This window comes from Macrobrachium rosenbergii, chromosome 6 (genome assembly GCF_040412425.1).
Source record: "Macrobrachium rosenbergii isolate ZJJX-2024 chromosome 6, ASM4041242v1, whole genome shotgun sequence".
Classification (NCBI taxonomy): domain Eukaryota; kingdom Metazoa; phylum Arthropoda; class Malacostraca; order Decapoda; family Palaemonidae; genus Macrobrachium; species Macrobrachium rosenbergii.
In genome coordinates, this window is record NC_089746.1 from 2647224 (window position 1) to 2671329 (window position 24106).

General features: G+C 46.3%; 1 protein-coding gene across 3 annotated transcripts in view; it reads right to left on the bottom strand.

The window, feature by feature from the left end:
* The window catches only part of Bulli (regulator of MON1-CCZ1 complex protein bulli), a 441067-nt gene that overhangs the window by 371779 nt on the left and 45182 nt on the right, over nt 1-24106 (bottom strand). For all 3 annotated transcript variants that reach the window (XM_067104768.1, XM_067104769.1, XM_067104770.1), the window contains exon 3: nt 6303-6446. In XM_067104768.1, coding sequence (XP_066960869.1) covers nt 6303-6446 — 144 coding nt within the window. The remainder of the gene's footprint in view (nt 1-6302; nt 6447-24106) is intronic.

Below are 24106 nucleotides of genomic sequence, written 5' to 3' on the forward strand. Positions count from 1 at the left end.
TCCTCTTGGGGGGAACAGGTTGGCGAAAGGGACCCTGCGGTTCCTTCCGCGGAGGTGAAGAAGAAGAGGTCTGGACTTTCCCCCGAGCACCCGCCAAAGCACCAGACTTCTTTGGGGCTGGGGTGCTAGCCTGGCTCACAGTCCGGGCCGCAGAACGAGAAGGCTGTGCGACACCTTCTGTCGCTGCCTGGTAGACAAGACGGTCGCACTCATCGGCCTTCCTCTTGTCCACCGCAGCATCTACCTCTCCCCTGGGGAAGAGGGATGTGGCGTCCAGAATGGGTCCATTGCGCAGGGAGACTACAACTTCGGTGCCCACTGATCTGTAGATTCGGGGCAACACAGCATCCCTTCTCTTCAGTACCAGGTTTGTTCAGAGGTTTGCTGTCTGGTGGGTTATAAACGAAATGGCTTTCCCACCAGACTGGCAAAGACTCCTGAAGGTCGAGTCTTCGCTCTGAGTGCCAGACGAAGACGTGATCCTCAACAACACGAAGGCCCAGTTGTCGAGCCAGGAGATCACTTGGAGGGCAGATAGAGCTGTCCCCTCCAAGGCGTTCAGCTCAGCTTGCGTGAGAAGCGCAGGCTCCCCTGTTAGCTGAGCTGAAGTGGTACCAGGACTGCACCCCCTTAGAAGAGCGAGTCTTCTTGGGTGGGGTGGGGAGTAACCACCCTCCCCTTCTTAGACCAACTGGACTTAGAAGAGGGGGTGAAGAGGCAGACGAAGACGAAGACGAGGACGAGGACGACGAGGATGAAGTGGAAGACGAAGACGGGGACGGTTGGCATTCTTCTTCTTCTTCTTCTTCTTCTTCTTCTCAATCAGCGATAACACCACATCCCCCAGCTTACCAAAGACAGACCAGGGGTCAACGGGGGCGGGGGCAGGAACAGCAGATGGCACAAGAGTCCAAGAACCGGCAGGAGACTCATGCCGTGGACGTACAGTGGTAGCAGGAACAACTGGGGCAGACGCAGGTAACGTTGGATGGATCGTCTGGATAACAGGCACGGGCAATGGTGGAAGCGAGGTGGGAGGTGTGGGAGCATAGCCAGGTGGGGGCGGGGTGACCGAGCAGACCAGCCAAGCTACCGTCAACACTGAGATGGCTGGAGTCAGAACCGCACCATAGGTATGGTGCGTTCCCACCGTGGTCATCACGCTCCCTGGCAGCACAGTGGTGACGGTAGTGGTTGTGAGAGCGTCAACCATGTGGGTAGTGGGGGGAGGGAGCAGTACTCCCGTCCGCACAGCAGTGTTGATGTGCTCGAGGAGCGAAGGTAGATCAGGGCTGCCAACCATACTGAGCGATTCCCACGCCTGACTTAAACCCGGCACAGACGCCAACCCTGTGGAAGACAAAGGTGGGTAGGGGGCCCCCCCTAATCCAGGGATCAGAGACTCTGGGTGAGGGGGGAGAGCTGAGAGGAGTGTAGGCTAGGTCCACCGATCTCACTTCCTCTGTGACTGCAGATGCAGACACAAGGGACAGAGAGACAGATTCAGGCCTTCGGGGCTCAGATACGATTGTGAAGGATTAGCAACCGTCGGAGTCAAAGGCGCTGAAGACAGCACCTCCGACGCCTTAGTCTCCTTACGCTTGTATCTAGGCCTCCGAGAATACCTATCCCACTGCTCGGGGGACCAAAGCCTACACTCATCACAAGGTTCATCAACAGTACAATCAGGGGGGTCCTTGCTCCCTTTCCTACATTTTAAGCAAGGGAATGTGGGTCCGAGTCCGCACTACAGTGGAAGGCGCCACATTTCTTATCCTTACCCGGACATACCCGGCGCACAGGCTTATCAAAATCATGGGTTTGTAATAGTTCATCCATAATTACAAACACACACAGCTATACTGAAGTAACAAAGAAAAAACAGGAACAAAAACACCATGAAAAAGGTGAAGCTTTAGCATCCAGGAAGGTCCGAGCAGAGAGCAGGAAAACACGTCCGCATCAGACGAGGCCGGAAAGTAAAGTGAGTGCGTGACACCTGGAGGGTGGTAGCGTGGGTTCCCCACTGCCACCACCCAACTACCCGGCCGGTAGTTATACCACCGCACTGCCTTAAGTCTTTAGCGGCCAGTTCAGCTTTACTGAAAGTAACCCCCCATATAAGTAAGTAAAGGACCAAGGGCTTGTATTTGTGTAAGAACAAGATATGTTTTTACACATTTTGAATTATTTTTCTAGGTTATTCATACAAAGTATGTATGACTTTTATTTCCAATTCTAAAACATATATGACACAGGCCAACTAAAAACACAGAACTTGGAGATCTGAAAAAATAACTAGGCTACATAAGATTTGAAATAATGTGAAAATAATGATAATCATATGCAAAACTATGAAAATACGCTTAAAAAACATCCCAATTCTCCAGTCATAACAAAAGTAAGATAACCCAGTGGAGACAAATAAGAAATACTGGAGAACAGAAAAGCATACACAACCAACATCAAAGCAATATCAACACACCCGTGAAGTGAACTGGTAACTGATAGCTAAACTTCTTAGAATTTGTCACTTACGTAAAGGACTACTTAAAAACAATACTTATATTCTCTACACTGATTTGATAAATAAGAAAACAGTGAGTAGTAAAATCATCCAAAACTCTGACAAAATGACAAATTTTTTAATTAATTTGTATTTTTCATAGCTAACAAACCTGTGGTCTTAAGTCATGGATAATTCTTCTAACACCAGCTGGAAATAGGTAAAAAGAAAACATGCAAGGAATTGGTGACAACAAGGTAGGTTAATAGGCCTAAGTGGCAACCGCCACCTCCATCACGTATGAATTGAGGTGGTGATGCCTCAGTTTCTTCCAGCCCAGAAAACTTGGCTGAGGGGTGGCTAGAGGTGGGCTGTATAAGTTCTGACTGGAAGTTTGTTGGCTCTGAAAAATACAAATTGATTAAAAAATTTGTCATTTGTTCATATGCGGAACAAACCTGGGTCTTAACTTACAGATAAACTCACTTTTGGAGGGAGATAAAGAAAGTCTGGAACTGACTGGAGGTTCAGCACACCTGGTAACTCTTCCTGGCTTAAAGAAGCCTATGAAAGGAAACCGAGGCTTCTGGCATGATAAATAAGTGGTGATTATTTAACAGCCAGACTTCTCGGTCTTCGTACAAGGTAATGCAACAATGAAGAAGGAAGTTAAAGAACTATATCTGTAGATATCTTCATAGCCACCAATAGTTTCTTACCAATCCTCTCTCCCCTTGCTAGAGAGAGGAGGGGCTTGCTTTTGCAAAAGTTTTAATATTCATGTACGAATAAGCAAAACTCAAACAAAAAGGCTGCAATTTCACTTGTATCAAACCCGATCCAGCACATGATGGAATGATTTTTCATTGCCCACCAGATAGAGAAGAAGAGAAAGGAAAATGAGAGAGACCAGTCATCTCATTCATTCTAACTTTCATACTGTCATCTTATATCAGATACAAACTGTCCTGCTAGGGACACTGGATGAGTTACACAACCTGGTGAGCAGCCACCACCAGATCCAAGGAAAAAGTGTCCAAGGTCCTGTCGGCAATGTCCCACAGATAGAAGGAAGTGAAGGTGGTCTGAAAAGCCAAGTGCCAGCCTTCAAAATACTTTGAACAGACAAGTTCTTATTGAATGCCAAAGAAGGGCCAAGCCCTCTAACATCATGTGCTCTTGCATGCACTGTTAGGACTGGGGTATGAAGTCAAACTATAAACTTGTCCAATAGTTTCACAAAGGCAAAAGGAGATTGTTTTCCTGGACACTTCCTTCTTGTTCCGGTCAGTGCTAATGAAAAGTCTTCAGCACCCTGGTCTGAGATGACGAGTCCTTTTCAGATAGCAGCTTAGTGCTCTAATAGGGCAAATGAGCAGTTAATCTGGATCGTTGTCAACAAAGTCATTACGCAACGGAATGGAAAAGGATTCAAATCTGTCATCATGAGAAGAGGGGTTCTGACTCTTAGCCACAAATTCCAGGACAAATTCGAAGGCTACAGACATTCAATCTCTCGTATGTTTGACATCAAAGGACAGGCCATGGAGTTCACCAACTTGTTTCAAAGAGGCCAGGACCAACAGGGAAACAGTCTTGAGAGTCTGATTCATGGCATAAAGGCTCAAAAGGAGCACGGGTGAGGCTGCCCAGTACCAAAGTCAGGTCCCAACTGGGTGGTCTAAGTTCTTTTGGAGGACAAGACTCCTCAAAGCTCTTGAGAAACATTGAGATGGAAGACACAGAAAGTCGTTTCTCTTTGCGGAGAAAAACAAGGGAGTCTGCTACTTGCTGAACAGAAGTTCCGACTGGAGAGAGACCCCGTTGATGACACCAACCACAGTAAATAGCCCACTTGCCCTGGTACACAGCTAAGGAAGATCTTAGCCAGTAATTCCTGGACAAATTCAAAGGCTACAGACGTTCAACCTCTCGTATGTTTGACATCAAAGAACAGGCCAAGGAGTTCACCAACTCATTTCAAAGATGCCAGGACCAACAGGAAAACCGTTTTGAGAGTCAGGTTCCTGTCTGATGCACAGCGTAAAGGTTCAAATGGAACATGGGTGAGGCTGCCCAGTACCAAAGTCAGGTCCCAACTGGGTTGTCTAAGTTCTTTTGGAGGACAAGACTGCTCAAGGCTCTTGATAAGCATTGAGATGGAAGACACAAAGTCTATTTCTCTCTACTAAGAAAAACAAGAAAGTCTGCTACTTGCTGAACAGAAGTTCCGACTGGAGAGAGACCCTGCTGATGATACCAACTACAGTAAATGGCCCACATGCCCTGGTACACTGCTGAGGAAGATCTTTTCTGCTCGGAGGAGATACTGGATAGTCTCCAGCCGTGAAGAGATAGGGACCATACCGAGCGGTGGTATCTCTGGAAGTAGGGTTGAAATAGGAAGATTGTCCCATGGAGTAATCTCTCTAGGAGCTTCTGACAGTAAGGTTAGGAGATTAGGGAACCATTCCGCATGAGGTCACATGGGAGCAACTAGGGGCATTCTGAGATTCTGAGAGGCCTCAAAACTTGACGGATTAGGCCAAAATGCAGGGAAGGCATAAACCTCTAGACTGTTCCAGGGGTGTTGCAGGGCATCCTCTGCCACTGCAAAGGGATCTGGAACCATGAAACAGAGGACCTCTAGTTTCTTGTTGAATAGGTTTATTGAGGGCCTTTCCCACAGATGAAAAAGCCTGTTTGCTATGTCCTGGTGCAAAGACCACTCTGTCCCTATGACCTGACTTCGACGACTCAGACTGTCCGCCACTACATTCCTCCTGCCTGGGATATACCTGGCAGAGAAGTCCACTGAATGATCTATTGCCCACTGATGAATGAGCACTGTCAGGGAGTGTAGTTGGCGTGACACTGTTCATAGGAAATCAGGTAAACATAAAAGTGACTAGCACCAAGGCACTTACGGCACTTCTGGCCAGTGAAGATAACAATCATTAAGAAATAATTACAGGCAGTCCCCGATTATCGGCGGGGTTCTGTTCCTGAGGGTGTGATGATAACCAAAAAATCGCCACTAACCGCTTTTTCGGCGATTTTCGAGGCTTATCAGCGCCAAAAAGCGCTGATTTTCAGTTATCAGCACCTCTGTTACGTATGTATCAGCGCCAATACCCAATTATCAGCCCCAATACGCGGAAATCGGCGATTTTCATCGCTAGACAAGCACCATAAAATCAGATCGCCATTAACCGGGAACTACCTGTAAAAAGATTGCCAACACGAAGGCATACTACAGAAAATCCAAGCGAAAATTCAAATGGAAAAATTGATGAAGAAGGAAGCAAATAAGAAAACTCAAAATTTACTAAACCATACAAGGAAAAATGGCTAGGTGTGCAATCCTTCCCAGAACACATGCAGAGGGAGATAAATTCCACTTGGGTTCCAATTTCCTTGGATGCTTACTCAGTCAAATGAGAGGACTCCTGTTTTTGGATCTGATGGAGCTGCTGACCTTAGGAAAGGCTTGTGTAAAGTGACAAGATTGTGTTTTCAGCAAATGAAATAATTAAAATGCATTGGATAATTGTACATTCACAATATAACAAGCTACTCTAATAAAGATAGGATGTCATAGTGCCAACAAGCTACTCCTTTTAACAGGAGAATACTCAACACAAAAATTCTTAAAATTTAACTCCTAAATAAAATGGCATAAAACACGATCAAATCACGAATTTTGTCTCTTATACGAACACAATATTGAGAGTAAAACACTAAGTTTGTTGATTATAAATTATATATCTATATTCTAGAAAATTATAAACATTACCTGATAAAACTCCACTCCATGATCTGTAACAAGTACTAAGTCATCCTTGTGTGTCCATATAAATCCCAAAAGATTGGCACCTTTGGCTCGGCATTCCTGCACACACCCTGGACCAACTTCACCATCACTATAGCTTAACAACTCCTGCAGGCATAAAATACTTACTGTTTAATATAAAATGTTCCCACAAACGTTACAATAACATATAGCAAACAAGTTACAATTCAATACAGTACACAAATCTAAATCACTTATTACAATGAAGAAAGCAGTAGTTACTCCTCTACCTACACAAGAGTTATGCTCCTGAACCCGACATTTGCTGAAAATTTACGTTAGTCAAAACAACCCAAACAAAACCCTTCAAGACCACGTATAGCATAAAAACATATCTAGTGTATGCATAGTACCAGATGTATGGCATAAATAACAGGTTCTGACATAGGAAAAATGACTTTTATATTGAAATAAAGTTTTATATATATTTACCCAGTAATTACATGGCTATTAGTTTCTTTTAACCAGCAGCTCAAAATTTTGAAATTGCGGGTCCGCTAGTTTGTTATGGTTATGGCGACATGCCCCACCCACTTTCAGGTGTAAGAGAAGGTACAACATAGCAAAGAGCTTCAATTTGTTTATGCCCTTATGTCCAACTGAGGGGAGGCGGGCAGGTTCCGATTATGTAATTACTGGGTAAGTATATATAAAACTTTATTTTATAAAAAAATGTCATTTTTATACAAGAAACTTACCCAGTAATTACATAGCTGATTCCCACATTAAATGGAGGTGGGAATGTTGGACATATCTACCCCAAAACATTATTAATACTAATGAGTTTGAGAACAGAAATTTGCTAACGTTGAATCAATGTTGTTGAACCTTACTTGATAAGAGAGCTGCTACAGGTAGATACTGCCTCTGGTTGGCGCTCATCTTATCCAGTAGAGGCGAGGCGGTAAAGCCTTGAGGGCCTACTACTACAGTGGGTGCTTTGTAGCGATGACTGTGCTTTGTAGCGATGGACTAAATTCCGAGGGCTAGCAAAGTACAACAAGATGCCCCTGCCCAGGGCACAGTACCACACAGAATAACCAGAGTAAATAGTCACCATAACCACTTAAAAACACCAATACCCCAACTATAACCAAAAGACTGGAGGGTACTCCAAGTACATAGTACTCCCAGGCTCTCCAAAACTCAGCACCCTCAGCAAGGAGAAGAGCTTAAAGAAAGAACATCGCTTTCTACATTTCCTTCCCCAACACCACTCCAGCCGCGTAAAACGGACCCAAGGTACTGTACTGATCGTAAGTTGTCTTGATATCTGATATCCCTTAAATAATGCGATGCAAACACCAACTTGCACTTCCAAGATGTCACTTGTACAAGTGACGTAAGGGATAGATTGTGCTTAAACACCAAAGACGTAGCGACTGCTCTTATCTCGTGGGGTTTAGTGAGTCTTCGTTCACCATGGAATGTGCTTCGGAAATCAGATCCTTCAGAAAAAATGCCAGGGCATTCTTAGACAGGGGTCTAGAGGGATATTTCACAGAACACCAAAGATTTCTTGAAGTACCACGAATGTCCTTCGTTCTGTCAAGATAAAACTTAAGGGTCCTTACTGGACAGAGTTCTTTCTTCTTCAGATGGACCCACTATCTTGTTTAAGTTCTTGATCATAAAAGAATGAGGCCATGGATTCGATGGCGATTCGTTCTTAGCCAGAAAGTCTAGGGAAAAGGAGCAAACTGCATTCCCCTGAGAAAATCCTGTTTCTGTCTAAAGCATGGATTTCACTGGACCTCTTAGCGGTGGCCAAGGCGACCAGAAAAAGAGTTTTCCTGGTAAGATCCCTTAAAGAGACAGATTGCATGGGCTCAAAACGTGAACTGGAAAGCCACTTAAGGACCACGTCTAAGTTCCAGGACAGCAAAGGTTTTCCTTTAGGCTTTGCGGTGTCAAAGGACTTAATAAGGTTGGACAAATCCTGGTTCGACAATAAGTCCATTCCTTTATGGCGGAAAACTGAGCTAAGCATAGCTCTGTATCCTTTAACAGTAGAGGTGGAAAGTCCTTTAGCAAAGCGTTGGAGCAGAAGAAAGTCTGCTATCTCTGCTACAGAGGTTTCAGAAAGGACACGTTATTTTGTCTGCACCAGGACCTGAAGATGGACCATTTTGCCTGGTAGACATTATCTGAAGACTGTCTTCTACACTTCGCAATTGCGTCTGCAGCCGCTCTTGAAAAGCCCTTCTTTGGAAGCAGTCGCCTAACAGTTTGAACCCTGTTAGGGCCAGAGAAGACAGGTTTTGGTGGAACTGATGGAAGTGAGGTTGCCTGAGAAGTTGTTGCTTCTGTGGGAAGTCCGCAAGAAGTCCCAGAAGATCTGGGAACCACTCTTTTGTTGGCCAGAAGGGGGCTATCAAGATCATGGATAGGTTTTGATGAGACCAGAATTTGTCAATGACTTGCCTCACTAACCCAAATGGGGGGAAAGGCATACAGATCTTTATTGGACCAATCCTGCATCATTACATCGGTCGCCAATGCCAAGAGATCTGGAACTGGTGAGCAGAAGAGAGGAAGTCGGTGATGGTCCCTTGCCACTTCGTACACGGAGAAAGAGTGGGTTCCTCCTTGTTTCTTGATGTACGCCAGTGCCGTCGTGTTGTCTGAATGCACTGCTACTGTCCTGCCTGTATTTCTGTAGGCCCAGAAATATCCCCTGTAGTTCCTTCACATTAATGTGCCAGTTTTGCTGTTCCTGGGACCAGGTTCCTGACACTTCTTTTAATCCCAAAAGAGCTCCCCAACCTAGGTTCAGCACATCTGAAAAGAACTCTAGGCTGGGGTTCAGATGATGAGATTTCCCTTCTGACAGCCTCTTCCTGGAATTCCACCAAGGAAGATCCTCCTTGATTTCTATCGTTATCGGGAACACGAACGAGTCCGGAAACTTTTTCCTGTTCCAGCTGACCTCCCTTGGGCTACCAGTATGCCTCCTCCCAGGTAGTAGGGAGTATGGCAGGGACTGGCGCCTAGGAGAATCAGCAGGACAGGCAGCCGCCTCCTCCATTGACACTGATGCCCGTAACTGGGCCACTGTACTCACTACCAGATTTAAACGTTGCTCAAACTTATTCTCAAGGATGGCGCCAGACGCATAAGATATGGTGCTGTGAGCTCTATATGAAGAGCAGCTAGGGCACTTGCGCACTACTGAAGGTTTGGGCACTATTAGGTGCTCGGGCACTTAACGGGAGTTACAGAAGCAGACAAAAAGAACGCTCATACACTGATGCTCTGCTTGGCACCAAAACTGGCGATCCACCACCAGAAGTTCAGGAGACAAAAGCACAAGGCTGTCCCATTAGAAATAAGGTGTGGGCTATACCCCTGCTCCCCGAAAAGCTCACAGGAGAGCAGAGAAGAGCGAAGATCATCAGAAAAAATGCCTCTTCAACAGCTGCTATTCATTGGACAAAACACCATCTGCATTTTCTACACTGGACGATCACTAGAAAAAAGGACATCTCTATGGACGTCTTTCCCATGGCTGTCCGTTGACACCTGCAGACAGCAGGTTTGACTGAGGGACAGCTATCCGAGGGCAAAACCCCATCAGACTCCCATGGACTGACAGTATGCCTCCTCCCAGGTGTAGGGGAGTCTGGTAGGGACTGGTTTAGAGAGCTGATAGGGCCAGATAACCACCAACTCCACTACACATCCAGAAAGACGCCTTTCCTGGCTGTCTGTCGATACCTGGGACCGGCAACAGGCTCGACTGAGGGGGCGAATACCCATGTGTAACCCCCCCGACCTCCCGTGGACTTCCAGTATGTCTCCTCCCGGGTTATATAGGAGTATAACAGGGACCTTTGTCTAGGAGAATGGGGGAACGAGTAGACACCTTCTCCACTGCACAACACTTCACTATCACAAGGTTAACATCTGTAAACCTAAAACAAGACTGGCAATGGCACAAGAAGGAAGTGAGGGAGCCAGCAGTAGAGAGAGAGATGGCTCAGATGGTGCCAGGATCCCAGTAACTGGCGCCGAGTGCCTGAGAGCGGACGCCAAGGCGCCAGAGAGTGAGCCTCAAGTGCCCGAAGTGGGCGCCTAGTGCCCAATAGCGGGTGCCTAGCGCCTGATAGTGGGCGCTGAGCGTCCTGCAGTTGGCGGCCATTGAGCCAGCAGAAAAAGATACGTCTTGTCCAAGGGGGAGAATAGGAAGGCCGATCTCTGAGATGGAGTGACGCCTTTTGAAGTAAAGGAGCACCAAAGGTCCCTCTTCTTAATACCCATGGCGTATAGACTGGCTAACGCCTGTGTACTATTGTAAATGCTTCTGTCAATACAGGAAAGTACTCCCAAGAGATCCGATGAGATCTCTTGAGGTAACAAAGAACATTCTCTTAGTTTGCGCGCTAGAGCGCCTACCACCCAGTCAAAGAAGCTCATCACTTCAAACACCTTAAAAAGGCCGAGAACATAATTTTGGCTGAGGAGAAAGCTGATCTCCTAGTCAAGTCGATAAGGCCGGAGAAGTCTCCTTGAGAGGAGGCAGAGACTCCCAGAGAAGGAGCTTCTCCGGTCTCATAAAACCTGTAGCTCGACCTGGACAATTTGGAAGGAGGGAAACAAAAACTGCTTCGCCTTGTTCCCTCTTCTCAGAAAACCAATCTTCTACTTCCTCCAGTGCCTTCCTTGCTGAAGAGGAAAGAACTAACTTCGGTAATTTTGAAGGATCAACTGAGGGGGCTTCCATAAAGAAAGTCAAAGCAGGAACAGAGGGAGTAGCTGGTGAGAAGCAGCTTGGATAGGTTGCTAGCAGGAACCTCAACAGCGCAGAGTACGCCGATGAAGGCGCATCTTGATCGGGAACAATCTCTTCCTAAGAAGAGACAGGAGAAAGCGATAAGTACGCTGTTGTCTGAGCTGTAGGGGGAGCCTTCTGAAGCAAACTAAGAATATTATCCAGTTTGCTCTGAATCAGGTCAATTGCAGGAGGAACAATGTCCAAAACGACACTACTAAGAAGCGGTGGAGTAGCGGGCGCCAATGGGTGCTCGGGAGGCGCTGTAGAGACAGGAGCCAGTGACAAAACCTGTTGGTGAATGGGCGCCAGTGGGCGCTTAATCGCAAACGGGAGCTTGGGCGCTTCGGTGCTAGTTGCTGGCCGCTCGGGCGCTGATTGTAGAGACAAAGGTGCTGGGTGCGCAAGTCCTGATGCAGTAGCTCCTTTATAAGACGAAGAACGTCTTCATGCCACAAGGCACCTCTACACCAATTTACGATCGTCGTCATAACAAGCAGAAGAGAATTGTTCAGGGCTATCCCAATGACTACACGATGGGCACACTGAATCCTTGCCCTTCTTGCAAGGAACAGGGGACCTTCAAACTCCATTGCAAGCCGCTTCAGCAGGCATGACTTGTCCGCATAGTGTCACGCGCGCATCTGGGACTCAAATCCTCGGAGCTGGAGGATATACAATGAGCGCTCATTTGAAGGCCTTTCCAATAGCCTTTGGTTGCAGTCTGGGATTCATCACAGACTGAACCGTGAGGGCGACTGCTCAATGGCAGACCCCACCGACCTCCCTTAGATTGCCAGTTTGACTCCTCCCAGGTGCTGGGGAGTATGTCAGGGACCTTGGCCTAGGAGAATCAGCAGGGCGAACAGCCACCCACTCCACCACCACTGCACTTGCACTGGGAGCCAATTAGCTCGAAGCGAGTGTCAATTTTCGGCTCCAGACTGACAACGGTGTTGGGGTCGGAAACGTGAGAGCTGGTAAAGGAGAGGGTTGCACAGGTGGAGGAGATGGAATGGGATCGGAAGAAATTACAGGAGCAATTGCATCCAACTTAGCGGATGAATCCTGACTAGCTAAAGCTTTACTAGATTCCCTAGCCATAGCTTTCCTCTTCCCATCTCTAGCTAGTTTTTGATATGTGCATCTAAAGTCTTCCACTTCTTAATATCCCAGTCATTACACTCCCCACAATGTATATTTACTGAACACGTTTGTCCCCTACATGGAATACAAACAGTGTGCGAGTTGTAAGATTCTTTAGTTAGTCTAGTATTGCAGCCTTTGCTGCAATACCTAATGCTAGCATTACTAGTGTCAGACATCCTAGAAAAGTCTAATACAAGTCCAAAAAACGGGCAAAGAGTCGTCAATCAATGATCAAAATTCACCTAACACTATGTTAATTATGCCAAGAGGCTATGAAATTAAATACTTCACCAATTGAAGATAAGTCAAACAACCAACAAAGTATAAATTCCAAAATTCGAGCTGCTGCCAACCACAGTCCTTCAACCACAGCCGGCAGAAACAAATTGGAGCTCTTCGCTATGTTGTACCTTCTCTTACACCCGAAAGTGGGCGGGGCATGTCGCCATTACCATAACAAACTAGCAGACCCGCAATTTCAAAATTTTTAGCTGCCGGTTAAAAGAAACTAATAGCTATTGAATTACTGGGTTAAGTTACTTATATAAAAACCTGTTTTTGGTAGCTGCCAAAGGAGTTACTCTAATGGTCTTCCCAGGGCTCCAGACAGACCATCAATCTCAATGAATTCTCTTATAGTTAGTCTCAGCCAGAGTAGTGCTTTATATTCTAAAGGACTCAAGAGGGCACTACCTCGTCTACAATACAACTGGTTCGGTTTTCCTTAACCTTTCTCACACACATGACAACAGTGCATACGTCAGCCATTTACCTCATCACATGACAGGTCTGTGCAAGGCAAATGTTCCTCCCAATCCCATACCTTTTCATCATGGAAAGTGGGTTGGTTTAAGGATTCACAGCAGCTAACAAAATAGATTATTCCTACATCAAAACCTGTTTTCCTACATCAAAACCCGTTTTTTTATAGTGTAGTCGTTTTTACACCCCAAAGGAGCTTACAAAATACTCTGACTAGCTCCTTATAATAAATAAATCCAACAACCCAGATAAAATTTCACTCCAAGGTGGAGTCACAATTTATCAACATTTTTTTATTCCAGATACCCATTAGGGTTTAGCAATAAAGAACAGGAAACAACACACAAACCTATAAATGTATTATCCCTGGTAGTTCTAAGGTGACTCACCTAAATGGGCTAAGTCCGGTTGTGGGATTATTGTGCATTGCCTGGCAATATCTTAGCATGACCACCAACTACATCAAGGAGACCCCTGGTTTTCCACTAAAGTGCCTATGGGGCCAGGACTTACCACACAACTTACTGACACACAGTGTAGTCAAATTGGCTCGAGCTCATAGCTATAGTGTTTGAGGAATGCTACCCCTGATAACCAGTCACGATCTTAGGATTAGAGCTATCACATACAAACTGCCACAGGCCCAGGCATCATCCCAAATGCAGTCTGGAAAAGCTGGGCTGTGCAAGGAATCTTCTCAGGTCCTTCCTTATTTGGGTTTGAGTGCTATTGGGAAGAGACAGCCAGTTGCAAAGAGTATCCCAACAATGTCCAAGCCTCAGAAAATGTCTGCTGGATGTAAGGTGGGACTGTTCCTATTTATTATGAAATCTTTTAACTGGAGTCTGCTGACTACCACTCTCAGGTTTCGTCAGCACTCTTCTCTGGTGGCTTCCCAGATTAGCCAATTGTCTAGGTAGTCCACCAGTTAAAATCCTTCTTTCTAGAGCTCTTGGACAACTATTAATCCTAATTATGTGAAGATTCTTGGGGCCAACATTGAACCTGAAAGGCACGACTGGATCTGTATGTTTCCTTCCCTATCCGAAACCCTAGGAAGGGAATGGCAATAGGGACATGCCAGTATGCGTCCTTCAGATCTACAGAGATGGTCCAGGTCCCTTGTGGAATAAGCAAACATACTTGGGCAACAGTAGTCATCTGAAACTTGTGGCAAACAACAGGTTGACAACCACCTATCGTTCGGAGGAATCCTTCTTGAGGCTACAGCGACCAGGAAAAGAGTCTGTCCAGTAAGGTCTCTAAGAGAGAGAGGCTGCATGGGTTCAAAATGGGGACTGGATAACCACCTAAGAACTATGTCTAAGTTCCAGGAGATTAAAGTAGTTTCCCTTTGTTTGACTGAATCGAAGGACTTGATGAGGTCCGACAAATCCTGGTTGAAGGACAAATCTGTTCCTCTGTCCCGGAAGATGGAGCTTAACATGGCTCTGTATCCCTTTATAGAGGAAGTGGAGAGACCTATAATTGTTCTTAAATATAGCAGAAAATCTGCTATTTCTGCTATAAAGGCCTGAGTAGAGGAAACATTGTCTTCTACACCATGTCCTGAAGATTGTCCACCTTGCCTGATAGTCCTGTTCTTAAGATTGCCTGCTATATTTGGCAATAGTCTGAAGCCGCTTTTGAAAAGCCCTTCTTTCTAAGCATCTCCTGACAGTTTATAACCTGTCAGGGCCAGAGTATACAGGGTTTTGATGAAAATGCCTGAAGTGCAGTTGTCTGAGTAGCTGCTGCTTTTGAGGCAACAGTCTCGGGAAGTCTGAGAGAAGTTTGAGCAGATCTGGAAACCAGTTTTTCGCTGGCTAAAACAGAGCTATCAAAATCATTGATACATTTTGGTGTGGCTGAAATTTGTTTAATACCTGTCTCACCATGCTGAATGTTCAACCAGTCCTGCAACATGGCATCCGTCACCCATGCTAGAGGATCCAGGACTGGCGAACAGAACAGAGGGAGACAATGGTTTCTGGAGGTCACAAATATGTCTGACATCAGTTTCCCCATAGCTTCCAGAGATCTAGGCATACTAGTGGGTCTAACATCCACTCCATGGGGAGAACTTGTTTCTGGCAGCTTAATTCTTCCGCCAGAACATTAAGTCTTCCTTGAGTGAAGCGAGTCACTGTGTGTCGTTCTGGTCCAACCAGAGAAGGTCGTCTCTTGCTGCCTCATAAAGAGAGAAGGAGCAAGTTCCCCTTGTTTTTTTATGTAAGACAGGGCAGTCGTGCTGTCTGAACAGACTGCCATTGTCTTGTTGCACACCTCTTAGGAGAAGAATTGAAGGCCTAGATGTATCGCCTTCAGCTCTTTTACATTTATATGCCAGAATCACTGTTTCTGGGACCAAGTTCCTGAGACTTCCTTGCTCCCTAGAAGAGCTCCCCAACCTAGATCCAATGCATCTGAGAAGAACTCTAGGCTGGGGTTCAGAGGAAGAAGAGACTTTCCTTCCGTTAGCCTTCTTTCGCAACTCCACCAGCGCAGGTCTTTCTTTATTTCAGACGTTACTGAAAATACAGATGTATCCTGGAGACACTTCCTGTTCCAGCTGACTCTTAGATAGTACTGTAGAGATCTCATGTGGAGCCTGCCCAGAGAGACAAACTACTCCATGGACGACAAGGTGCCCAAAAGACTCGTCCACCTGTTGGTTGAACAATTGTCTAGAGTCAAGATCTCGTTTCCTGCCTTCAGGCAGGTTTCTACTCCATTTGGAACTGGGAAAACCCAAAACTCCCAAGTGTTTATCTTCATTCCTAAATAATGAATCTCCTGAGGAGTCAGCTGTGATTTCTCCATGTTGATCAGAAGGCCCAAATCCTGAGCAAGAAGGGTTCTCCGAAGGTCCTCTGTACATTGTTCTCTCGATTGGGATCACAGTAGCCAATCGTCGAGGTAAATGGATATCCTGATTCCCATCAGATGAAGCCACTTCATGAGGGGAGCCAGTACTCTGGAGAAAACCTGGGAGGCCGTCAAAAGACATAAGCATAGGGCCCGAAGCTGGAACACCTTGCCCTCGAAAATAAACCTGAGGTACTTCCTCGAATCTGGATGGATTGGTACGTGAAAGTACGCATCCTGCATGTCTATGGACACCATTCATTCTCCCTGGCGAATGGATGCTAGAACTGTTTGGTTTGTCTCCATTTTGAATTTTGTCTTTTGTACATAGACATTCAGAGCGCTGACATCTAATACAGGTCTCCAGCCTCCTGACAACTTGGGGACTAAGAACAATCAGTTGTAGAACCCTAAGAATAAATGTCCTCTACTGTCTCTATGGCTTCTTTCTTGACGAGAGATGCGACTTCTTGCGAGAGGGCTGCAAACCTCTTTGAGCCTGGTGAGTAAGCTGTCAATGTGACAAGCGTGTTGACTAAAGGAGGCTTCTGCACGAAGGGTATGGTGTAGCCCTCCCTCAGGACAGCTTATCCAGGGTTCTGTTCTCTTCTCCCAGCCTTGCTCCTACTTGAGTATGGAGGATTTTGTCCTCGCTTTCTGGAGGAAGGTCTACTATATGGCCTGGGTCTGCCACTCCGAAAGGGATGCATCTGCAGCAGTGTTGTGGATCTGGAAGCAAAAGTAGGGGTTTCCTTTGGGCATCTTGAATAATGTGAAAGAATATCTTGGGTACTCTTCTGAAGCTCAGAAGCTATACCCAGGACTGTAGCTTGGGGAAAAAGATGCAGCCAATCCAAGGGAGAGAAAAGGAGTGCTGATCTCTGTGAAGGAATCACTCCCTTAGATGTAAAAGAACACCACAGTTCTCTTTTCTTTAAAATACCCATAGTATAAAGGCCAGCTAACTCCTGGGAACTATCTCTGATTCCTCTTTCAATACAGGAAAGAATTCCCAGCCAGTCATCAGAGGACTCTTGTGGCAATACCATACATTCTCTAATCTTCCGAGCCAGGGCACCTACAGCCCAGTCTAGAAAGCTCATCACTTCAAACACCTTAAAAACATTCTTTAACAGATGAGCTAGTTCCTAAGCAGAAAACATGATTTTCGTTGAAGTGAAAGCAGATCTCCGGGCCGAATCTATCAACCTGGAGAGGTCCTCCTGGGAGGAGGCAGAAACACCCAGGAAAGGAGCTTCTCCTATGGCATAAAAGCGTTAACTTACTCGCCAAAGTCTGGATGAAGGAAAACTAAAAGTAGCTCTACCTTGGTCCTTCTTCTCTGATCACCATCCTTCTACTTCACTCGGCGTTTTCTTCGCTGAAGAAGAGAGTTACCAGTTTAGGTATTTTCGAGGAACTGGCCATCTGAGACCCCATTAAAAAAGCCGAAGCAGGAGAGGAAGGTGTTGCTGGAGAAAAGAAGCTAGGGAAGGCCGCCCACAGGAATCTCAACAAAGAGGCATATGCTGTCGAAGGCATGTCCGGTTCCACTACCTCTTCCTCGTCAGAGGATACAGGCAACAATGACAAATCAGCTGAAGTCTGGGAAGGCGGAAGAGCCTTCCTGAGCAGGCTCAAAATGCTGTCTAGCTTACTCTGAATAGGGTCCAGGACAGCTGTAGGAGCCAGAATACCAGAAGATGGGGCCTGAGTACTAAGAGGCACCTGTGCAGTTGATGGCTCTGGATGTGGAAAAGACGAAACTCTGACCAGCGTAGAAGAAGCAGGAGCGACAATCAAAGAAGTACGTCGCGAAGGTTGACATGCGGGTGCCAGTGGGTGCTCTGAAACTACTGGAAGGTCAGTAGCTACAGGGAGCAAGGACACCTTCAGGTGTTTGGGCGCCAGTGAGCACTCGGGTGCCAAAGAACATGATGGAATACTTGGGAGCATGTACGGGAGACACTGGGCGCTCAGGCACTATCTGGCACTTTGAAGCTACTGGGTGTTCAACTTCCAAAGGAAGTTCTGAGACTGCTGGGTGCTCAGGCACTTGACGACGTTCCTTAGAAGTTCTTCTAGAAGACGAAGAGCGCTTACGGGAAGCTTGGCATTTTGGTAAGAAAGCATATCCTCTGCTAAGAAGTTACTCGAACAAAAACGCTCTGGGCTGTCCCAGTGACTACATGAGGGGAGCTCAGGATCTTTACTCTTCTTAGAAGGCGCCTTTTCAAAGGGTGCGACTTTTCCACGAAGCGCCATTGACGCCTGAAACTTAACTCCTCAGAGCTAGACGACTTACAATGAACATCCACTGAGAGACCTTTCCAATGGCTCTTGGTTGAAGCCAGGGAGACGTCAACAGGCTTAATCAAGGGGGTGACTACTCATGGACAGACCCCACCGACCTCCCTTAGGCTACCAGTTTGACTCCTCACAGGTTTTGGGGGAGTATGCCAGGGACCTTGGCCTACGAGAATTGGCGGGATGAGCAGCCACCTCCTCCACCAACACTTCACTAGCACTGGGTGCTACAGGGTGCTCTGAATCACCTTTCTTATCCATAAGCAGTTTCACTGAAGAAGTTAACTGTGCAATTGACTCCACTATTAACTCAAATCTCTTGTTGATTTTCGACTCGAGGCTGGCCATGGGGTTGGGTTCGGAAATGTGAGAGCTGGGTAAAGGAGAGGTTTGAATAGTTATAGAGGTTAGAACTGGGTTCACTGAAATTAAAGGAACATTAGAATCTGATTTAGCGACAGATAATTCTTGACTAGCTAATGACACTATTTTCCCTAGGGTCGCTTTCCTTTTCTTGTCCCTAGCAAGTTTCTTTTAGTGAGAATCTAAAGTCTTCCACTTTTTTATGTCCCAATCGGCACACTCTGAACATCTGAAATCAACAGAGCATGTCTGTCCCCTGCATTCTATGCACATTGTGTGAGAGTCATATGATTCTTTAGTCAGACGTGTATTGCAGCCTTTGCTGCAATACCTAAAGCTAGAAACACTAGTCAGACATTGTGAAAATCCAAAAACAAGTCCAAATCAGGAAAAAAGTTGTAATCTGACAATAAGGTTTCAATAAAGACAACCTATCACTAACTGAATATGCCGAAAGGCTACTAAGAGAAGAATACTTCAGCAATTGCCAATGAAACAACAACCAGAAAAGTGAATTCCAAAATTAAAGCTGCTGCCAACCACTGGACTTCAACCATCAGCCAGCAGAAACAAATTAAGCTCTTTGCTAAGTTGTTTCTCTCTTTCCCCTGAAAGTGGGTCGGGGCACATCACCTACCCCAAAACAAAGTAGCCTAACCGCGAATGTCAAAATTTTAGCTGCCGAACGAGTGAAACTAACAGCTATGTAATCATTGGTTAAGTTACTTATATAAAAAAACTATTTACTAATATTCAGATATTAATATTAAAGTAAACACAGCATATCATAAAAATTTTTTTTCAATGTATTTAAGTACATACTGAACTTGTGAATTCCTAACATTTTTCCTAGTGTTTGCCTTGTTCTGTAAAAAGAAAAAGGATTTTGACAAAGGAAAAATCTATTTCTGGAGAGGGGCCCGTGTCACCCGGTGAAATAGTCCATTCAGCACTTATTTCTAGGTAATTCCGTTTGCTAGATACCAGAGAAAGCTAAATGAAATGCTGGAGTTACTACCCCAGAGCGAGCTCCACTAGATGGAGTCGTGTATGGAAAAGGGTGAACTACAAAAACACGGAACCTTATCCTATAGAGATTCCCAATGTCAAAAGTCCCAACGAGGAGGTGCCGACAAGCCCATGCACTACTCGCGGACTGTATACAAGGCAACACTAGCCGCATTCCATGTTAGCACCCACCTCACTAGAATGAAGTTTATCAAGGGAGGGAGAGAATGAAAAACAGGGTGGGTCACCGGGTGACACGGGCCCCTCTCCAGAAATAGATTTTCCTTTGTCAAAATCCTTTTTCTGGATCAGTCCCGTGTCACCCAGTGAAATAGTAACAGAGAAATAAACATCATTCTTATGCTATTAAAGACTTAAATAGAAACGTTGAAAACTAGAAGAATTCTACCCTGAACATTAGTAAGGTCCTCTAAGTTCATGTAATGAAAATAATGTAAGTGGTCACCGTCTAAGATCATGAGCTTAGAATAGCACCTGCATAGGCTTGTATTAAGAAAATACTTCCTGCCTAATAGCAGACCCTGCCCCCCCCTTTTTTAAAGGAGAGGACCTGACAAAATTGCGAGGGCCTGTCTAAAAAAGCCTGAAAGGAGAAAACTGGACATAGAAACAGACCTTGTAAAAGGGGAGTACTTTCCAAGGTGACCACCAAAAATGAGGACCTTCAATTGAGGATAGAAAGTTAGGGTGAGGAATTCACAACACTACCCCTGATGAGGGGAAACCAAACTGATTGGTTCCGCCAGACAGGGCAGACAGTACAGGAAGACTAACACTAGAAGCTAAGCTGATTAAAAATTTTTGGGACTTCCTTAACAAGGAAAGGAAAGAACAAGATGATTGTTGGTTACCGAAGCTAACTCCGATACATTACTCAAAGACCAGGAAACCGAATGTGGACGGAGTACTGTTCTTAGACGAACACAGACCTTAGGGATGAAAGTTAAGGGCCTGTGAGTCTGGTTCCAACAAAACACTTTCCTCGAGGCCAATGCGGCCGCATCAGTACTGTAGCCGAAAACTATGTGAAGAGTGCTAGTTACTTAACTGCAGAACCATACTGCAGTAGAGTAGGATCCCTTAACTGATTTCAGGAAAACAGTAATAACAGGACCAATATCAGTTTCCTCCTAAACTGTAAGATTCACAAAGACCACAAAGCCAGGACATCAGAGTTTGAGGGGGCTGACGCAGGCTGAGTTTATACCAGACGGGACAGCTTGATAGTTGTGGCTGAATTGGGTTGCAAACAGACCTACTTCCAGGCCCAGGAAAAGGTCACAAGGCTACCTGAATGACGCTCCGTCTAAGGACTATTCCGACACCAGGGGGGAGGCCCTGGATAGGGAAAAAGCAGTGACCTTTTGGACCCCTACGAGAAGGGTGGTAGACAGAAGCACCTGCATCTGTTGGTTATGGAGAAGAATGAACCATAACCTGAACGAAGCAATTCGAGTCCAAAACCACTTGTTTACGCAGCGCAGTATTGCTGTTTTGTTCAGAACCAGCCTAAAAGGAAACCTCTTGGGGGGAAGAAGTTTCCCAAGGACAGGAAGACTGTCACCGCCCTCCAAAGCGTTGATATGGAACTGCCGGAACGTGACCGACTAAGTACCATGTACTTCATTGGGCCAAAAAAATATCCACCTCACCCGCCCAGAGAGGTGACGGTGTGGAATACTGAGGCCGGAGGGGAAAGCTGGAGAGGAACTGACTTCGGTAAGCACTTGACAGTTGTGCAAGGCCGGAGGCCACTATTCAAGCAGGAGGAATCAGGAGACACGTCCCTGACTCCACCATACCCGGTCATAAACTCCAGCTTTGACTTCAGAAGGAGAACCGTCACTGAAGCAAACTGGAGAAAACCCAGGACCTTTTCTTGGGCACGGGGAGAGGTATGCTTGAGATGATGAAATGATAGGATGTCCTTGCTATCTCTTTCCACTTCCACTGGATTCATAACTACGGAAGGCTACCCTCCTGAATCAGGTGGGATTCCTTCCTGGTTACTTAGAAGCCCAAAGACTCTAGAAACCGATTATAATGACCGGCGCCCTCAGGCAATTCCCGACGCTGGGTGCCCAAATGAGCCAGGCAACTAGATATGTAGCTAGCATAGCCTCCTAATACCGGAGCTGTTGAACTACAGTACTGTTCAAACTGGCAAAGACTCTGGAGCCGCATTGAGGAGGGCATGAACCTGAAGGGGTACGCCTGCTCCCCGAGTCTGAATCCCAAGAAGGGATAGGACCTTTCTGCAACCAAGATGTGAAAGGAAGCGTCGGAAAGGTCTATAGAGGTGGTTACGGCTCCACGGCGCAGTAGGATCCGAACCCACAAGACTGTAAGCAACCGAGACTTGCCGCATGAATAAGGAAAACAAACGGGACACGCCCGGAAAAATTTTCCAGTGGAAGGGAACTTCCTTGGCAGACTGAAAAATCCTGACAGGCCATTCACAAAGACCCCCAGAACTCTGGCCGGAGGCTGATTGAACCTGATTGCGGGGGGGGGGGGGGGGACAACAGTCCAGCCCCACCCTGGGCCCTGATAACTATACTCTGGGCCCAGGAACTGAAGTTCCAGTGGCCCCGAAAATGGTACAGCCTCCCACCCATATGAGAAATACTACAGGGAGGAGGCTTGATTGCTTCCCGTGAAGCGAATGCCTTCCCAATTTCTCGGAGAGGAGTAGGATGCATCCCTGCTCCTATGATAACCCTGAGGGTCAGAGCCTCTGGCCAAATGTCTAGTGAAAATTCTGTCCTTAAGTTTTCGTATGAAGCAAAGAAAACTCCGGCGGGCACGTGGGGGAGGCAGAGACACACGGGGGTGTTACAAGGGGCTGATGTGTTGGCTGAACCTGCACACATCGAGGTGGAGGCTGGGAGTGAGAGCTGACGGCTGTCTAGGGGCAGAGACCTGAAGAGCCTACACCACCGCCTGAGCAGGGGGGCTCTTGAACTACATGAACTTCTTGCCGGACTTGGGGCAGGTCCCGGCAAGATCAGACCGTTTCTGCTCGAAGGGTAGACACCCATGAGAACGGAGGCTCTGGGTTACAATAGTAGCCCCAGACGGGCCGTAATAACGCCCACCTGGGGAAAAGATTAATTCTCCAGGTGAAACTGTTCATAAGATTTTTCAGCTCAAGGCGGAACGGGCAAGCCTGACTTACACCTGTTTCAGCTTCCGAAAATTGACTCCGGAAGCTTAGGAGCTGGTACGCTGAATAAATTAGAAGCGTAGCCTGGGGTTAGAAGATTCACTGTGAATGCATCTGTGATATCTGTCTCCCGGAAATGCCTCAGCGATACATTTTCAAAACAAGCCTGTTGATAAGAGGGGCTACATTCGGAGCACAAGGGGTAAGAAACAGGGCTCTCAAAGAGAGCACAGTAAGACCCCACAACTGGCGTGAACTTGGGATTCTCCGCCTGCCACTCCGTTAGAGTTCTCAGGAGACGATGTGTCCAGCCCTAGCTGAGGGCTCATTTATGGATCCTGCCAGACAGATGCCATGCTCGTTCTGACAGTCTGGTAAAACCCGGATAAGAGGATACCAGACCGGAAGGGAAGAAATGCCCTTCCACCAACCTCCGTGTGCCCACACCCCCGACAGGAGGGTGCCTTCATGCTGGGAAGCATAAAGGGAAGGCACCAAGATTCCCCAGACTGGAGGGGAAAAGAGGTGGAGATGTCCGGAACGATAGAATTCCGGAACGGAGCAGGACTTAACAGGTGATCCATTGACAATGAGTCTTGAGATTAATCACTTGGGATTTAAGCTCCTGGGAAAGGGAAGGCATGGACCATGAGGTAGATAGTTAGTTTAATAGGTTGACAATGACCCTCAAATCGAGCTCCTTATAAGGAGACCCGTAAAAAAGTTTTCAACAAAGGAAGAAGGGGGTAACCGCCTTGCTTTGCTTGGGCCGTGTCCCTTTCCAGAAGACGAGGCCAAACTCGTAGATGGCACCGGATTAGAGATCCGAGACGTCCTTGAGGGGGCCCCGGAGCGGGTCTTGTTGGTTTAAAAAAAAAAAAAAAGGTCCTCTTTTTTTTTTTTTTTTTTTTTTTTTTGTGGAACGGTAGACCAGAAACCGTCGAAAAGGGATGAGAAGGTAACGAATCCCCTAAAGGAAAAGTTTGCCTCACCTAATTCCGAGCTAAGCGGAAAAGGTTTGCCTCAATTATTCCCGCACCTACTTATCGCTCCGGGACGATGTTCACAGGTCCGAGAACGAGACAGAAGGCATAACGTCTTCAGAAAACTCTCCGTAAACAATTAACTTGAAGCTTAAGAGTTACGAGACTTGCGGCCGGCCTCCAGGAGGGGAAAAATAGGACCCCAGACACCGGAGGAACAACTATTAATAAGTTATATAAGACGGAGTTTGGCGAAGGAAAAACCGATAGGTGTATATGAAACCTACCAATTTACCGAGAATCTCGCCCGGAAACGGAGTTTGGCGGAGGAAATCGATAGGCGTATATG